Source organism: Ceratosolen solmsi, unplaced genomic scaffold (genome assembly GCF_000503995.2).
Source record: "Ceratosolen solmsi marchali unplaced genomic scaffold, CerSol_1.0 scaffold6, whole genome shotgun sequence".
NCBI classification, from domain to species: Eukaryota; Metazoa; Arthropoda; class Insecta; order Hymenoptera; family Agaonidae; genus Ceratosolen; species Ceratosolen solmsi.
This window is the reverse complement of record NW_011948414.1, coordinates 3,323,661-3,342,326: the sequence shown is the minus strand read 5'-3', so window position 1 is coordinate 3,342,326 and position 18,666 is coordinate 3,323,661. Positions and strand designations below refer to the sequence as shown.

Here is an 18,666-nt window from a genome sequence, read left to right as displayed (position 1 = left end):
TCACAAACGTGGAGTACCATAAGTCACATTATTTATAATTAATTTCAATTTGTTCTTTAGTGTATTTATAAGAGAAGGATCGACGCAAGTATGAAATAAAGTATGAAAATGAAAACTATTGCTAATACGTCACATTACCGTGCAATATTCAAAATATTGTACATAGCGACATTTGTTATTGATTTTAAATTAATAAGTCAATTTTAATTGTTGTTATAACTTAATATAGCTTACGTTATTATCAAATGGGTCTTACAGAATAATCGAAAATGATGAATAATAATAATTGGATAAGCTTTAATCTAATTAAACTTTATGTATTTAGATACGAGGAAAATTATCTATGATTTTGTTTATGTTCTTTAGTTTTTGTAAGGTATATGTGAAAATACACATGAAACACAAATGAAATTGGGACATTTTATAATAATTTGTGTTCGTTTGACTTTTAATATACTAATTTACAAAACATAATTTATTGCCTGTACGAGCAAAGAAAAAAATGTAAAATAATGTAAAGCACTTTATCTGTTGATATGTGATGCAGGGAGGAAATATTCATTGCCGCGATGCTTTATCGTTATTATTCATCGAATGCTTCAACGAATGTACAGCGGATAAATTAATTTTATTTCGCTTCATAAAAACAATGGCTATGTAATAAATCTGAGTACACCATAATGAAACCAGAGGTCGTATTAACACTCAAATGTTTTGCACCATCACTTGTTGTATGAATTTCAATAATAACGGCATATCTTGTAAAATTTTAAAGGGAGTTCAATTTGAACGGTATCCACCATACAGTTACATTATTGTACTGTACTAAATGAAAATGTATTTAGGAATCTAACAAACACACACGAGCGCGCACGCAGACCCACACACGTATATATAATTCAAAATACAACGTTGCCACACTAATGAAATTTAATTGACGTATACGTAATATCTGTTTAAGTTAAAAAATGTTATTATTTAATTTTATATAAGCGATTGATATAGAGTATTACGATCATTTGTCTATAGCTATAGTTTCTTAAGCAGTAAATCAGTTTAAAATTCTTAGTGGAAACAAAATTCTATGAAGATATCAGTATTTCCTATGTAGTCGTTCTTCTTTACTTTAATAAATATACTATTATATATTATATATTGTATACGTAGTTGATAATTAATATTAAAATTCGTAATATTTTATGTTTGATATATATATACGTATTATGTACATCCTGTGGAATTTCACAAAAACAGAATTTGTATAATTAATTTAGAAAAGAACGTAATTCCTATATATTACATATTAAATTACACAACTTGTTTATTGGGCATTTGAATTGAAATAGTCGTTATCTTTTGACATAATAAACAATGCTTTTTGCCCGAGCCATTTTTATTTGGCTGGCACACAGAATTTTATTATACATATACATATATTCCTTTTAGATCGCGGAATGTTTTGTTTATCATGCATATGAACTCTGTGGGTCTATTTTTATATATAATATTTGATTTTTATTAATTACAGTATTTTAAGATTGCTGATAAGTTGAATTGTAATTTTGTTTATCATGTACTGGATTAATAATATATGTTTTAATCAACTTCAACTTGCACTTTATAATTCACAATAATGAAAAAGTAATTTGTAAAAAATATTGTAGAATGCATGATACTTTTTTTATTTATTATTTTTTTAACAAGTTTATTATTCAATTATTATTCAATATTATTCATATTTATATTTCATAGCACTGTTGTCATTTTTATATTTAATAAAAAAAAAAAAAAAAAAAAAAAAAAGATTCCAAATTTGTAGTCCATTTTTATTTTTTAAAATATCTGATAATCATTGGTTAGAAAGAATAATAATGTATAGTTATTGCGGATAAAATAATAAATAAATGTTACTCCAATATCGTAGAATAAAAATTTTACTAAAGTATAGAGGGATGAAAATTTATAAAAATTTAAAGCATTCCAATTTTTGAATTTATATTCTGTGAAAGCAAATTTTTTCTTTTATGCTTTAAGTGGTTAGTAAGAGTAACGTTTTTCAATAAGGAATGTACTCTCGTATCCATAAAGTAGGGCATTTTGTTAATTAATACCTAATGAAAGAATCGCTTCATAATAATGATGAATCATTCGCTGAAAAATCTAAACGAATTAATATTTCACATTAATGAATCAATGCAATTATTAAACTTGAGATAAGTGAATGTTAGAAGTTGATATCGCGTTCAGCGAGTATAGATTGTCTATTGATAAATATTTTCAACAACCACAATTGCGTCTCTAAAGATCATCGAACGCGATGTTTTTGAGTTATCAGAGCGATTTCGTTATGTAAGCATAGGCTCGTTGAGTGCGTCAATTATTTATTCAGTGATAATTTCAGTAAGGACATATTTTACATATCTGAACTTTGGTCCTGTGTTCCCATTCAAAGTCAAACACTACTTTATAACACTGACAACGAAAAAAATTCTTACAGAAAAAAAATGTAATCAATAAGGAGAATGATTAAGGTGAGATGAAGTATAAATTGTATGCACTATTCAAATAAATAACCTTGAAAGTTATTTTATTGTTTAAAATATTAAATAAGTAAAATTTATAATACTAAAATTCTTGATCGATTATTGAAACTCTGCTTGTTTTTTTTTTTGTCTCCAAAAACATTTCCCTATACCTGGAGAAATAATTTTACTTCAAAACAATTTTCTTCGAAAATACATTAATAAAAGAGCAACTTATTTTCAAGCGAATCTGTAAAATTTACCTTCTTGGAACTGACACGATGCACGATAATTGTATTTTGTTGCATCAATCAACGAAATAATAATTGTCACTTTAAATTTTCATATCTAGTCATGAAAACATTAGATAATATTGTTTACAGTGAGTTAATTCGATCGATAAAAAATAAAAAATCTATTTCATATGAGTACAATCAATTTTTTGTTTAATTTTTAATGTTACTTTATTTTGATAAGTATAATATAATTATTTCTTTCCGTAATCTAGTAGAATAATTTATGATTCGATAGATCTAATTTATATTAAAGGCTGATTACTAATATTATTATTAAAACTAATTATTAAAGCAACAATAATAAATAATTTTTTCGGTATATACGTAGTATTATATAATATGTACATACGCAACAAAGTGTAGATATGAACATTTATAGAAGTTAAACAAACTTATCAATAATTTATGAAATATAATTTTTGAGTATATATATAAACATTGGCTGTTTCAACTATTTATTATCAGAGCATTATTGTCGAATGAAATATACATCTCCTATTATATGCATCAAAGTTGAAAAGATATAAATAAACTATCCAAGTAAATGTATCGAATAATTATATCAATACGTATTACATACTAACTATATACCATTTTTGTTTATTTCATTGGAACTGTACGATAAATTTTTTTTTTTAACTAAACTTTTAACCTGAATTTTTTTTTAAAAAGGAAATTTTATGCCAGATCTTCCTTTAAACGCAAGATTATATTTGATATACCTACTATGTGATACGGGGAGTTTATTAAAAAAATTTTATTAAAGAATAATTCTTTTTTAATTACTTTCGTTATTCTAATATGTATACCGAAAATGTAAAAAAAAACACTAGTTCTCCGTTATTAACTATTTCTAACCTTAAAATACTGAATAAACAACAATTAATTATAGCAAAGGCATGTAACAGTTGTTACAGTTGTTTGAGCCGAAGTCAATATAAATTTAACGCAACGGATGCAAAATTCCAAATGAAGAGTGTAAAAATTGGGAATTTGCACGTACCGGCATGATAGTATGAACAATCGATTGGTCATTTGAAAATTTATTATCTATCCTAACTGACTCACCTTCTAATAACTTGTTATACCCTTCGTAAAATAGCTATTAAGTTAAAAGGATAAGAGAGCGATTGAACGTAAAACGCGTTCGTACGTCTTCGAAATCCGATGAACTCGTGGTAAAAATAAGATGACCTTTCGCCAATTGAATATAATTATTTCTTATAATTTTAATGCATTCGCCATTTCACTAATTTCCACTAATCGATGATTTATTAAAATATATATATTATTGTTGTTTCTAATTTCGGACAAGTAATACCTCGAACAATATCGAAACTTTCTCTATTACCATGAATCTAGAAATTGATCTTTTTAATATAAAAAATGACTCATTTTATCGTTACTGCATAAATAAATAAATCTTTTATATCGTTATTTTACTTTATAACGGTCAGAATAAATTTCATTATTATCAGTTCAAAATTTACCGCTATAACAATTTTTTCATTCAATGTAAAAGAGAAAGTAACGATACCTATAATATTTATTTATAGATTATATAAATAAAATTTGACAATTATATTATTAATAATACAAAATATTTAAAATAGATTTTAAATGATCTGAAATGTTATTAAGTTACATGTGATATATAAATAGTTTGTTATTTCTATAAATATTTTCATAAGACGCTGCGATAGATATTTTTAACGATTCGATATGAAAATGAAATTGTGATATAAATATATATTCTGGAATGCAAATGAAAAATTATCGACAGTAACAATGTTTGTAGCGGCGATAACAAGTAAAAAGACATAAAAGACAGAAAATAGAATCACTTTCAAGAATCGTGGTAATATTAATGAATTATCGAGTGACAAATAATCATAAAAATGCATGATAATTACATATTAAATATGTAGTTGAAGGTAAAGTAATATGATAAAAATTCAATTTTTTTTTCCTTATGTATTACAATAGCCACATGAGCTATTATTACTATCTTATCTTTTTTGAAATTTAGTGTACAGTAGAACAAAGAAAATCGATGCTCTTTGTTCAAATATATTCTTCAGAGAAGCTTTACGTATTAAATTAAATAAAACTTATTATTTCAGAATAATTGATTCATTGAGATCAATGTAATTTACTTACTTTCTTTATTTTCCTTAAAACACGTGTATTGCATTATAGCATATATAAAAAACAGATTAATTTTGCTTCGTTAAATAAAATAGTTTTTTTTTTTTTTTTTTTATACTCAACTAATAATGAACAAGTGCCCTTACGAGAAGACACGAATAATTGAAAATTAATTTTGATAGTTTACGCTTTCAAATTATAAATTAAGAATACTTATTCATACCGTTTATATTATAAACATTAAATTTTTAATAGTATTGCTTCTACAAAGCAATTATATGTATATATATTTACTTAAAAATGGATGCTTAGAAATTAATATATTTATATTCAGCATATATATTAGCTGTTAACACTCTTTTTTTTTTTTTTAAATTTATACTATATATCTAGATATGCATAAACGGTGTATGTTTTTAAAAGTGAGTAGAAAATTGAGGTTCGATATCAAAATTAATGGTAAATATGTCGTTGATAATTATGTGTATTTGAATATTCTATATACTATTTCATCTTATCTAATCGGATCTTACCTTATACATTGTTAATTATTTGATTAAGATTAATTATGAGAATACTTTGATGTATTTATATTATATTATATATATATATATATATATTATTACGTAATAATTATTAATTGAAGATTGAATTAAATTTCTTGAAATAAAGGAACTATAAATACTCGCAATTAATTGGACGTGTCAAAAGTTTTCTAACTATTTGCATCACTGTGTAAAGGCCAGTATTATAGTTACTTTCATTATTCTTGCATACAGTACGGCGTTACTTAAATACGGATAAACGGAACTTTAATTGTTTTATTGCTCGTCAATTTATTACAGGTTATTGGGAAAACCGGTAGTTTTGCAAATGTTTAATGACGGTAAAAAGCCGGTTTAAAGTTACAGTTAAAAGTCGAAGTTAAATCGTCGTATTATAGAGAATATTCAAAAATATAAACAAAGATTGTATTTCTAATTTTTTTGAAAATATAACTTCATGCGTATTCAACGCGCGCGCGCGCGCGCATATACGCACACACGCGCACGCACGCACACAGATTATACAGCGTTTGGCATTGGCATTAGTTACGCTGCAGTAGTTAGTTATTGTTTTAGCTTACTTTGTAAAAGTAATGTAAATAATTTTTTATTCAATGAATTTCTTTTTATCTAATGATTCTATGTCCAAGTATAATTGTTTTATTTTACAACTATTTTTCGTTTACAAGCATTAACAATATTTGACATAATTTAATATAAATTAATGAAATTATAAGACACAATAGAGTATAAATGATTAAGTAAGGCTTATATAATCAACTATTTTCGTATTACATTCAAAATCTGCAGTAGATATTGATATTTATTTTGTATCAACTTTATAATAGTTTATTTGTTCTCCTAAGATTTTCATTAATTGACTAAAAGAATTATAAACTATCAAAAATATTTGATTTTACTATTTTATATTACATGTACTGTATTAATTTTTTCACTATTCTCCATTTTTGAAATCTTTCTTCAATATTCTAGTTGTTTTGACGATTAATTTAGAATATTTATAGTCGAATCTATAATAATACATGAAATTATATGCATGAAAAGGATCGGTGCTTATATCTAACAAAAAATCTTGCGCTGATTATTAATCATAAGCGTTTTTATCATCATTAAGTTTCTATCCACCCGAATCCCTCATGTACTTAATGTATAGTAAAAAGATTTCTAATAATCATTCTTATAAGTAAATTAGCGTAAAAGTACACAAGACACGTAAATAATCTCGATCTCCAAATGGAAAAACTCTATTACATAAACTATAAAGTTGCTTTTCTCATATTTAAAACTAAATTCAAACATGTTTTTTTTTTTTTTTTTTTAATGTTAAAATAACAAAAGTTGATAATGTTATAAATGATTGATTGTTATGTAGTCTTGCTATTTTTAATACTGGAATGAAATTCAATTAAAAATAAATCTTGTACTTTTCGAATTTTTAATAAGCTAAAGGTGATGGGTGTAAATTGCATTCAATAAAATTTGGCAATAAAAATGAGTTATGAATTGTTATAAAAAGCTAAAAAAATTTTAAAATATATTAGTCCTAACGAAATGAACAAGAATTTGCATCTAATATCTGATAATTCACGAATAATCTTACATATCTTATATAATGAGCTATGAAAATTAAAATATTATAAATTTGCCTCTGTGTGTGTGTGTGTGTGTGTGTGTGTGTGTGTGTGTGTGGTAAGCCGTATATATAAATGCGATTAATTCAATTTTCGACATTATTGAGGAGTAAGTTTATTAAGTCCTAACGGCTCAAAATACGTATTGTAATGTATTTTCAATTAAAATAAAAAAATAAATAAAAAATCTATCCAAAAAAAATTTACTGCTCGTCAGATTTTTCCATCGACCGTCGTTCAAATGTATAGAGATTTTATGGCATCAATCATAATGCAACGGTATGGAATTTTTAAATCAGAGAAGCCTTCTGCCAATGATTTTCGAATATTGAGAAACAAAATAAACCGACCCTTTCGTGAAACTCAAGTAACCTTCACATAGGCAGATGTGATAGCAGAAATTTGCTAGCAATTATGGGAAGACGTAAAACATTACCAACGCCCATCCTAAGTCTCTGCTTACAATTCCAGTTTACGATCGATGAAAATATGAACCGAGAGCGACGGTTCCATCAGACGACAAACTCGCCTCACTAATGCAACGTCGGAAACAGGACAAGAGCGCATAAGTTACTCGTGAACGTAAATTCGATAGGCTACACGTCAGCCTCGCCAAGAGGAAACGCCGTTTCTTTTTTTACCTTCTTTCTTCTTCAATGAAAGACGCGTCAAGAGAGCGCCTATGTGGGACAGACGCGGGAATGTGGGCCACGAGGGCCGACTTCGTTATTTAATCTCAGCCTCTCCTCGCATCGGTACCCAAGGAAATCTCGCACCACGAGCGCTGCAGCAGCGGTTAAGCTGTTTACCGTCACTGAACCAATTGCAGTGCATCTCTGCGTTTCCTTACTCTTGCGATCGTCGATTTATTCCTTGACGGCACTCCCATGCACTTGTTTTGACTGACGCTGTTTGTGTAACATGTACTTTTTCTTCTTCTATTTTTGAAATGATAAGGAGCTTGCAAAGACAAATTTCGATTATCCATCTCTTACTATGGACACTCATATATATATATATATATATATATATATATATATATATACTTTTTATAAGGCTCTTTCTTTTTGATAAAAAAAAAAAAAAAAAATTTCAGTCCACTATAACTTTATGGCTTTCTGATCAGACATTTATTTCTAATTAAATTTTATAGGCGTGGATTTTTTCAACGATTTTATTTTTCTTTGATAATAATAACTTACAAAATTGAAACTTTCAGTATTACTTGAGAGATTCGATTTTTAAAACGGACTATTAATTTGAAAAGAGAAATTTTGTATTTATATGGAGTATTTAAGTTGGAAATTTTACTTTATTTGTAAAAGTCCATCTTCCATTGAAATTGAATTATTATTATTATTAAACATTAAACATCGTTCGTTTTTTTTTGACGCTAGGGATATATTTTTATTTTCACGGCCGTTTACAAATATTTGTTGTTGTTATTATCGTTGTGGTTGTATAAACAATATCAACAATCATTTAAAATAAATACAACAAATTGTCCTATATATATATATATATATATATATATATATATATATATATATATATGTATATGGAGAGAAAAGATTTATGTGTTTGAATTTTTTTGCAATTCTCACTTCCAAGTTTTCCAAACAAATCAGATAATTTGCAATGTTTGTACAAACACTTGATTAATGAGCGGTAATCTAATATAGAAAGAGATCATTGAAGACACGATACGATTGCTCAGGCTTTAGTTATTATCAAAGCATACATTGATACACACATTGATTAGTGTCTACATAATACTGGTAATGGTAATGGTTTATCACTACATAACCAAGTTTTGCATATGCAAACATGTTAGTAGAATGCGTATGTATGCCTTACCGTCGATTGCTCTATTAAATCAATAGGTATTAAATGGCTTTGTATTGTACTGATATGTGGATCGTTGATCGTAAATGCGTCAAAACAAACTGATTTATGCATTATTATTAAAAATATTACTATTTGTTTATTATCTAGCTTATGACATATACTTTCGAAATTGTATTGTACTTCCGTACGTTCATAAATACATTTTCACCGTGAAAACGTACCTTGAATATACAGGTTTCTATTATTTATCAGGCAGGATAAAGAACTTCCAAATATAGATTTTATCAATGGCTAATCATTAATTAATTTATCATCTATATTATTTATGAAACTATAGTAATTTAAAAAAAAAATGGAATATCATTAAGATGCTCAGATAATCCAAGTACCCAATTCAATTATTGTAATTGTATGCCATTATAAAATCTAAGGATTTGTTGGCTAATATTATTGAACGGAAAGAGAGAAAAAAAATCAAATAAATCCAGGCGCAAAGAATTAAAAAAATTATTACCTAATTTACAAGCGACTTTCGTATTATGATAATGGTAAATAAATTAATTTGTTTTTATCAAGTGCATGAATGTGAAATGAAAATCTATATTTTAATAGCGTTAAAAACCAATCAATTTTTTATATTTAAAAATTAAATTTGAATAAAAATAAATGGAACCGAAACTCAATGATATTTAATATTTCGTTTTAAATTTATTATTGGCAATTAAAATTGTAGCTGAATTGTTATATTAAGTTTTCATTAATGATGTATTTATTTCAATGCTCGATACTTTAAATTAACTGATAGTTGAAAACTTTTATAAAATTTCGAATTTCTCAAACAGTTATAAATACTCAATGTCATGCTCACATGTATTAATAATTTTTTATTAATGATAATGAATTTTAAAAGAAAAAATTGTGCCTGCATGGACGAATATTAGGAATCAAGAATTACTAAACAATGTATTTTAATGTTCACCAAGTTTGAAATTATTACGTAAAGTAAGTCGTTTCGTATCATATTATTTAGTACGAAAATAGGTAAATAATTATTTTTTAAGCATTTGTTCTTAGCAATTTATTTTCTTTAATTTTAAAAGTTATATTTTTATAAAACGAAATTCGCAGTCGTATTGTTTAGGTTTAAAAAAAAATACAATGAATTTAAGAATATATGGCACAAACAAAAACTAATTACATCATACACTTAATCTATTTAATTATATTATTATTTTTTTTTTTTAATTTAATGTTATTATATTCATAATTCATATAATTTAATTAAATACATATTAAGCGCTTAGACGCAAATGCTTAAGATATACTTTTACATTCGCTTTTATTAAAACTATAAAGTTATTTATAGTTTTAATATTCAACTTTAATGTTCAGTTATCATCAACTTTCAACAATTTATCTTTATAAAATTGAATGTAAGAAAGAAGTCATTTGTTTTCTCGTAAGAAATTTGATTAAAAATATCTTTTCACATTATGAATGTGAAGAGTTAAATTTTTTAGTAAAATATTATATTTCTATATTGAATGCATATTATCTTAACTTTAATTTTCACATTTTTTTTTTTTTTTTTTTTTTTTTTTTTTTTGATAATGCAAAATGAAGAAAGGAGGATCCTATTAATGATGATATCGCGATCTATTTTCTTTCGATTCGATTTCCAATCAGAATTTATGACGTATGTTGGAATGCACGTGCAAAACACTTTTATATTTTCAAAGAATCTTTATTCTTTTGGAATTTGAAGAATTGAATGGATACAACTTATGAACAAAATCTGTGTTCTTGTCATTTTTCACGAATAATAATATTCAAATGTAAATATTTTCATGAAATATCGGCACACGTAATTTTAAATGTTACGCGTTGTCCATTAAAAGTTTTGTATTACCATTTTCATGAAAATAGCATGAAATCAATTTTATTAATTTCCCTTGTAAATAATTTGCATAACTCAGTAATAATTATAGCTCAGAATATGTCAAGAATTCAAATGTCTTTGTAACGCGTTTTTCTTATTTTATTTATTTATTTTTTTGTTAATGCAAATACAAAGATATTGACTTTCTAATAATCGTGCTTATCATTCGTTACGAACAACTAAGAAGCTGTAATTTGCTATTTATTATCGGAAAGAATCAATGAAAAGTCCTTTAACCGCATTGATTAATTCCTCGACTACGCAGTGCACAACGAAAATTCAACTTTAACAATGAATTATGAGGAAATTATTTGCTATATTTAATTCTACATATTACCGAGTGTTTTTTACTTTGAATGCGCGCCCATCGTTCATCCTACCTGCATCCCACAAAAATGGATTTTCCTTGTAAGACTATTTACCACCTGCCACGAGGGACGTCACATTGGAATGCAATCGAGCCGTGTGTACCGGATTTAACTCAGACTCCAGGAACAATAAACGAGGAGGCAAGGTAGGGTGGTCACGTGTATCGCAATCCGTATATGCGCCGAGGTGAATTGCCTCGATGATGCTCTTTCTCGGCTCTGTGTGCACGCGTACATGTAAACAAGGCAATTTTGTAGGCGATGAATAGTCATGAAAGTATGTTTGTGCCCACGCATGCGCCTAGCGTCCTTAGGAGACTATGGACGATCAGGTTTAAGGACTCGACTGAGAGCGATTCATCGATACTTTATGGATGTGGAGGAAGTAAGCGATGAGGTGCAGGAGGCAACCCGTCACCGGTGGCTGGACTTTCTTTTGTGTTTTTAGAAAGTTTAGTTTGTCTGCATAAGCTTGAACTGCTTTCGAGGTTATGTGACTTGGTACTTTGAGCCTCTATTCGCTTAATTTTTAGGTCTTTATTCTGAGAATCGATTGATTTGCGTACGAAACGGTAGAGATGCTATATTCTACTTGAACGAATGTTTATTCTCTCGAGTATGAATTCATTACCCAATGACTGCATTTTGCGGCTATGATTATTTTGTAAAAAATTCGTCATGTATTCCTTAAATGTTTAGATTTAATCCAACGCAATTCATAACTAAAAACTGATACGTTAGTTATTAAAAATCTTCCTAAAAAAAAAAATACTTTTCGAAAATTAATTATCGTTATTGGTTGATCCCATTTATCTACTTCTCACTTCGGATTGAATTGATTAAATGACATTAAAGATTTCAATTCTCATACAACCATTAGCAATTTTTAATGAACCATTTGCCTGGATCATACTTCGGCGATATTTATGGCTGTAGCAATGTAACGAAGGATTTTAATATCCTCCAAAGTACCTGTTCTCATTTAGTCAACAACCGCTTGGAATAATAATAGGTGCTCGTTCAACAGGATGTTAAATTTCTTATTAACAATCAATATTAGTTAATTATTTTAGATGATTTGTAGACGTCACTTAGGGAAATTTTTTTTATATTCTGTATATTATTTACATTATATACACGTTTTATCTTGTAATTAACGGCAAAACTAATACAGTATCTGGATAAATATTTATATTTTTATATATTTAATATATATTTAAATATTATATTTTAACTCTCCAACAACAATTGTTTAAAAATTCAGATTCAGATGATTTTGAAATGTTTATTAGCGAATTGTGTATTTAATACGTAAATCAAAATCGCGCAATAATACAATATACTATGACTCATCTCTGTTATGTCTATTGATAAAAAATCCAATGATAAATATATAAATATTCATTAATAATTTACAAAGTACTGTCAACCAAGCAACGAAAATTTAGTTAACAAGGTACGTTTAAATTTAAGAAAATATCCTTCAGGTACAATTACTTGTTAAATAACATTTTTCTGATAACAAATTTGAACAAAATGTGTCTTTATATATTCTATATGGAAAACCAAGAACTTATAATTTTTTTAAGTATCAGTTGTTTTCTAGGTAATAGATGCTAAGAAAATATTTGACGTTAGATTACGTAATTTTTGCGCCGTATTATTATTACCAAAGAAACGGAAGTTCGAGTAATTGTTTTAGTCATTATTAGAGTATGTCCTGCATTTAAATTAATATTTTTAAAGTGTGGGTTAATATTTTTACGACGAATAATTCCTTTATAATATAAAAAAAACTTTCATATTCTATTAAATTAAAACGAATGATAAACATAACGTTGCATCATATTATTTGAGATGAAAAACGATTTCTATCTCCAAATGTAGATTTATTCAGTCAGTGATTAAAAAGTATAATTTTTTATTATAGCCTGTTCTTTAAATAATTATTATTTTTAATTACTTTATATAGCCTACAATTGAAAAAAAAAAAAAAAATTATAAAATTCAAATTTTTTATAGGTTACAAACATTATTAATTTTCTTATTTACATTTACATTATTATGTATATATGTGTGTTTATGCGTGAACGTGTGGTAATATTAATATTATTATTATTTTACGAAATAAGAATTTAATTAGAAATTTGAATATATTTAAAATGAGAAATAAGTATTTAAGTATTTAGTAATGCAATTGAATATTTGTCTATAATTTTTCAAGTACGTAAGAGATATATACAGAATTATTTTACAATCTTAAATGCATTTTATTGCAGCGCATACGAGACTCTATGATAATAAGCATATTATTTACAAATTCTTTAAGGAGCTTCGTCAACAATTATGATTAAAATAGAAACTCTTATATTTCTCTAAAATTTTACATCTTCGGCAATAATTATGATCGAACGAAAACTAATTTTTACTTTAGCACAATTAGAGTACACAACGTTATAAATTATTTTCTTATTGATATTTACATTCTTTTATATAGTATCATTTATAAAAAAAAAAAAAAAAAAAAAAAAAAAAAAAAAAAAAAAAAAAAAAACAAAAGTACTATTACTCAATAACTTAATATAGAAAAAAAAACTAATGATCAACTGTGAACAAAATTAAGATAATTATTTTTATTTAATTATCCAATTCATCGATAATATTATGTAGAAATGAGCCGAGTAACTTCTTTAGCTAAAAGTATGAGTTAATTATGTGAATTTAGTCCTACTTATGAGAAGTGATATCAACTGAATAAATTTTAATGATAAATTTTCTTTCTTTAAAAATGACTTTAAAAGTTATTATCGGAATACGCAAGTAGAATGTGCAATATTTCTTGCTGTTATCTATAGTTTTGTTAATACTTTAAAACGTTGAAACATTAGGGGGTGAGGGAATGTTTAGATAAATTTTTTTGTAAATAATTAAAATTTTAATAATTTATTATTAAAAGTGTAATAAGATATATTATAGTGTCAAATAGGCAGTAATTTGTCGTGTTATATCATTATATAATAAACGTTTAAATGTTTATGCAGTGTAGAGACGAGTGAATAAATGAAAAATATTTGTTTCAAAAATAAATGAATTTATCGTTAAGTTGAATTTACGCCGACAAATAATTGAGATAAAAGTTTGAAATGAATTTAAAATATGTTTCACTTTCAAAACTGTATGCCACCAATACTTTGGAAAGTTAACGCGAATCTTGCAATTTCTCACAAAATCAAATGGATGACAAGAATGCGCACAGATATTGTAACCAATTAGAAAAGAGAATTATCACTATTTAAATAAATTACATTCTGAGCTTAATAATTGATTTTTAATATTGTGCTTTAAAAGTACAAGATTAGTGAATTATTAACTTTTTAATTGTTTCTAATTGTGACTAGCAAATAAAAATAATTTTTCCGTTTAATTGCCTCTCAAGATAAGTTTTATTACATAAAATTGTATTAACATTTGTTTTCGTTGGAAATTAATAACATTTGCCTTTTTGCCATCGAACCTAACTATAAAGCAATGACCTTAAGTTTGTTTGAGAAACTCATGTGCTAATTTGCCATTTGTAAAATAAAAGGAATCTAAGGTTTTATCAAATTACTTTCTATTTTAAATTAATGGGAAAACCAGTATATCACAATGCTAATCTTTAAAGCAAACTAAAAGCCTCTCGCTTTCTTCTGGAGGTAGAAATGGACGTAAATTGTAGTTGAAAAGTAAATAGCTTCTCGTAAAAATTAATAATCCATCTCTTAGATCCATTTTAAATAATTTCAACGAGAATTGTCTCGATGAAACGGCCAGTTTGTATCGCCTATAACAGGGATACGTCGCACGTCAGCTCGGCTGCACAAAATTTTCCAACAAGACGTCGATTAACAAGACCAATTGCAATGGTTATGTTAATTATGTTTCGTTGCTCTGTCGCATTCGCGAAACAATCCCGGCTTTTATCGACTCGCCGCGCACTCAGCCTCACGTGCACGTTCCGCGCTTTCGCCTTTTAATTATAACGATAACGCAGCCGATTGCGAGAAAAACTTAACGCGCAAAAGCTCCTGCTGCTTTACGAATGAGCGGCTATTGCAATGGCAATATGGAGCTTTATTGACATGTCGAATTCCGCTGTTTGGATGTTGGATTTTGTTTTATTTGGAGGGAAATCTGATAGGATTGGCAGCTCGTTAGTCACTTTGAGCGCGGAACGAGCATTTCCAAACATTTCAACGTATCTATCATTTCGTTCGTATGAAAAAGCATTGGTTTTGCTAAAAGCATTGGTAAAATAGAGCAGAATTTTATGATGCAAATGCATGCAGTTTATTGCATCTACTATCGACAAAACTATTAACGCAAATTATGACTCACGTCCATTGACAGCTTCTTATCGACTCATTTAAAAGAAAAAAGAAAGAAAGAATTATTTTTTAACCGAACGAGTGACGATCGTTACGTCATTGCTCAACTATTTTATAAAAGTATTAGCAAGCTTTTTTGTCATTACTTAGGGATATAATAAAATAGTTTTATCTGAATTTTTTGTCTCTGTTTGTTCATTCTTATTTTTTTCTTCTCAAATAATGTCTCATCGTTACGTGTTTTACACATCTGTTATATTTTCAAAATTTAAAAGTATTATCTCGATAAGACTATATTGTCCACGAAATCGATGTTAATTAACGCTTTCGCGAAACGAGCAATTAAACGTAATCGCTGATTGCTAATTATTGGCATTGTTATTCGGCTTGTTTGACTTGTTCAATAATAATACTGCGTTTACATTTCATTACAATTAATGCTTAAAAATGCCCTTCAATTTTAACAATCTCATTTAAAAGTATATTTATTACAATTTAGGTAAAGATTCTTGGATAAATAGTAGATTTTTTTTTTTTTTTTTTTTTTTTTTTTTTTTTTTTTTTTTTTTTTTTAATGACAATGCACTCCGCGTGTGAAAAGAAAGCCGTGAAAATCAACGAATCAAGTTATCATTTGCCTCAACAGCTCATCTACCTCTAAATCTTCGATCTTATTTACTTATTTATTTATCGTAATTATTAAATTATTGTCCCATTCGAAGTAATCTTAGATTACAATCTAATTTAGCTAGATTTTCAGCCAGCCAAGATACGTACGATTCTGATACGCGAAAGCTTATGAATTTTAAGGCCGCCAAAGGGAGACAGACTGAGGCCGACAACTCGCTGTAAATAAATACAAACACGCTACTTTCACTGTAATTGGAGCAATCCCGAACTTTCACCCCGAGCGAGGGAAAAGCGCGCACGCCGCCGAGAGCGAGTATGAAGCGAAAAGTCGTAACGCTAACCTTGATCTTGTCGTAGGTCGTTTCGAGCTCGAGCCGATGGACGAAGGGATTGAGTATCTCGTTGCCGATGGTCCCCTGGAAAATGTCGTCCTTGCCGCCGCTGGTCAGCTTCTCGCTCTCCTCCATAATCTCGTCGGCAACCTCGATCTCCTTGTTCCTGTAGCGCATGTTGGGCGACTCCTGGGGCCGGGACGAGGGGCCGCCAGCCAATTAAAACAACAAGCACACCGGGAGCTCCTTTAAGGCACTACAAACCTAGACAACAACGCGCGCTTCGGTCCGGCGATCGGCCCTAATGCACCCCCGCGTTATACCGCCAGCGATCGATTCCGGGGCAGCATCGCCCGGACGACATCACGGGTAAAGAGACAGGGGGCCGTGGAGGGAGCGTGAGGGCGGCGAGGAGGGCCGAGAGGGGCAGAGACGAGGAATAAATGCCGCTTGCACAGCCTGGCAGCGCTCGTGTCGACGCATCGGCGACGGATCGGTGAATGCGCGGACGGCGATGCGCGTCCAGAGGGCCGCCGACCTGGTGGGGGGCTCCTCCTGTTCAGTCGCGTCGGCGGCGGGAGGCGCTCGTCGTGGGGTGGGGAGCTTTTGCACGGGAAAGTGCGAGCGCGCGATTTCGTCCATCTTCCGGAGGGTCTCCCGGAAAGACGCGCACCTCCGCCTGCTCCCTGTTTCCCATGCGATTTTCCCCAAGGTTTTCCAAACTCCCCTTCACCTATTGATTTTTACCTTTACGTAATCCTGCTGCACTCGCACCCTCCGCTCGTTCACCTTGATCGCTCTTTTTCCATTGTCTCCCACCTCCCAACCCACCATCGCACGCTTATTCTCTCGCACACGCGCTCACCCGCGAGCCACCCGCGTGCCACCCGCCTACCCCCTCCACCTCTCACGTATTATTAGCCTTCGCCCTTAGAATGATATTGCTTGTTTATTAAATGCAGCTAACCGTGACTTTGGTAACTCGATGCACTTTTGCGTGATTTTGGCACGATACTCGATCGATCATGCGGTCCCCGGATTTTCACAATACTACCTGATATTTCGCTACTACTTCCTTTTCATTTATTCAAGCTTTCTACCTTTTTCATCCTTTCGCACTTTTTCAGACATTCGGGTCTTTCTAAAAATTATATACTTTTTGATGATTTATTTAACAATTGACAGACGAAATAATAGGATTTGATAGGGGAGCGTGTCTTTCTTTTATAAATGAAAACCTCTCGATTACATATTTAGAGAGACAAAAAAAAACATTATGATAATCTGACAAAATACTCTTCCGAATAATATAGTATTTGCAGAAGTCCAAAAAATTATTTATACAAATTTATTATTATATTATCATTGATATATCAGGCAATTATAAACTTTGATAAGTTATAAATAAAACTAATTGGAATATATATGAATGCATTAATATAAAAATTCTTATTTATACGAAAGTACATATATTAATGCTGCCAAAAATCTTTTAATTTGAATTATCTTATTTAAAAGCATATTAATTTTATTATAAATATTCTCTACACAACACTTATATATACATTGGCTTGTGAAAGTTTTTTAATATTTCTTCCATTGAGTAAAAATGAAATAATATTGGGCTCAAAGTAACAATGATCGAATTGCGAATAAAATAAGATATTTCATTTTTATAAAGTGTAAATATGTATTCATATTAAATAATAGAGAAAATATAATATAAACGATATTTATGATTTATTTATCAATACTACAGTCGAAAAAAAAATTTATCAATAGTAATTTTTTAATTGTGTTATATAATGATTCATTTTATAAACGGTAAATTTAATGTGAAAATAGAAGGAAAATAAGTTCATTTTATCTTTTGTACGAAGCACCTAGGACATTTTTTAAAGGATAGGAAGAACATGATAATACAATTGAATGAAATAATATGAAACGTACTTGGAACGTGCAGTGATGCTTCTACTCTGGATTACTAGTATTCATATTTTCTATTCCAATATACTTGTA

At 28.7% G+C, this 18,666-nt stretch overlaps 1 protein-coding gene across 2 annotated transcripts in view; it reads right to left on the bottom strand.

The window, feature by feature from the left end:
- The window catches only part of LPCAT (lysophosphatidylcholine acyltransferase), a 41,412-nt gene extending 24,275 nt beyond the window's left edge, over positions 1-17,137 (bottom strand). For both annotated transcript variants that reach the window (XM_011506663.1, XM_011506662.1), the window contains exon 1: positions 16,657-17,137. In XM_011506663.1, coding sequence (XP_011504965.1) covers positions 16,657-16,824 — 168 coding nt within the window. In that variant the 5' untranslated portion in view covers positions 16,825-17,137. The remainder of the gene's footprint in view (positions 1-16,656) is intronic.
- Between the last annotated feature and the right edge of the window lie 1,529 nt (positions 17,138-18,666).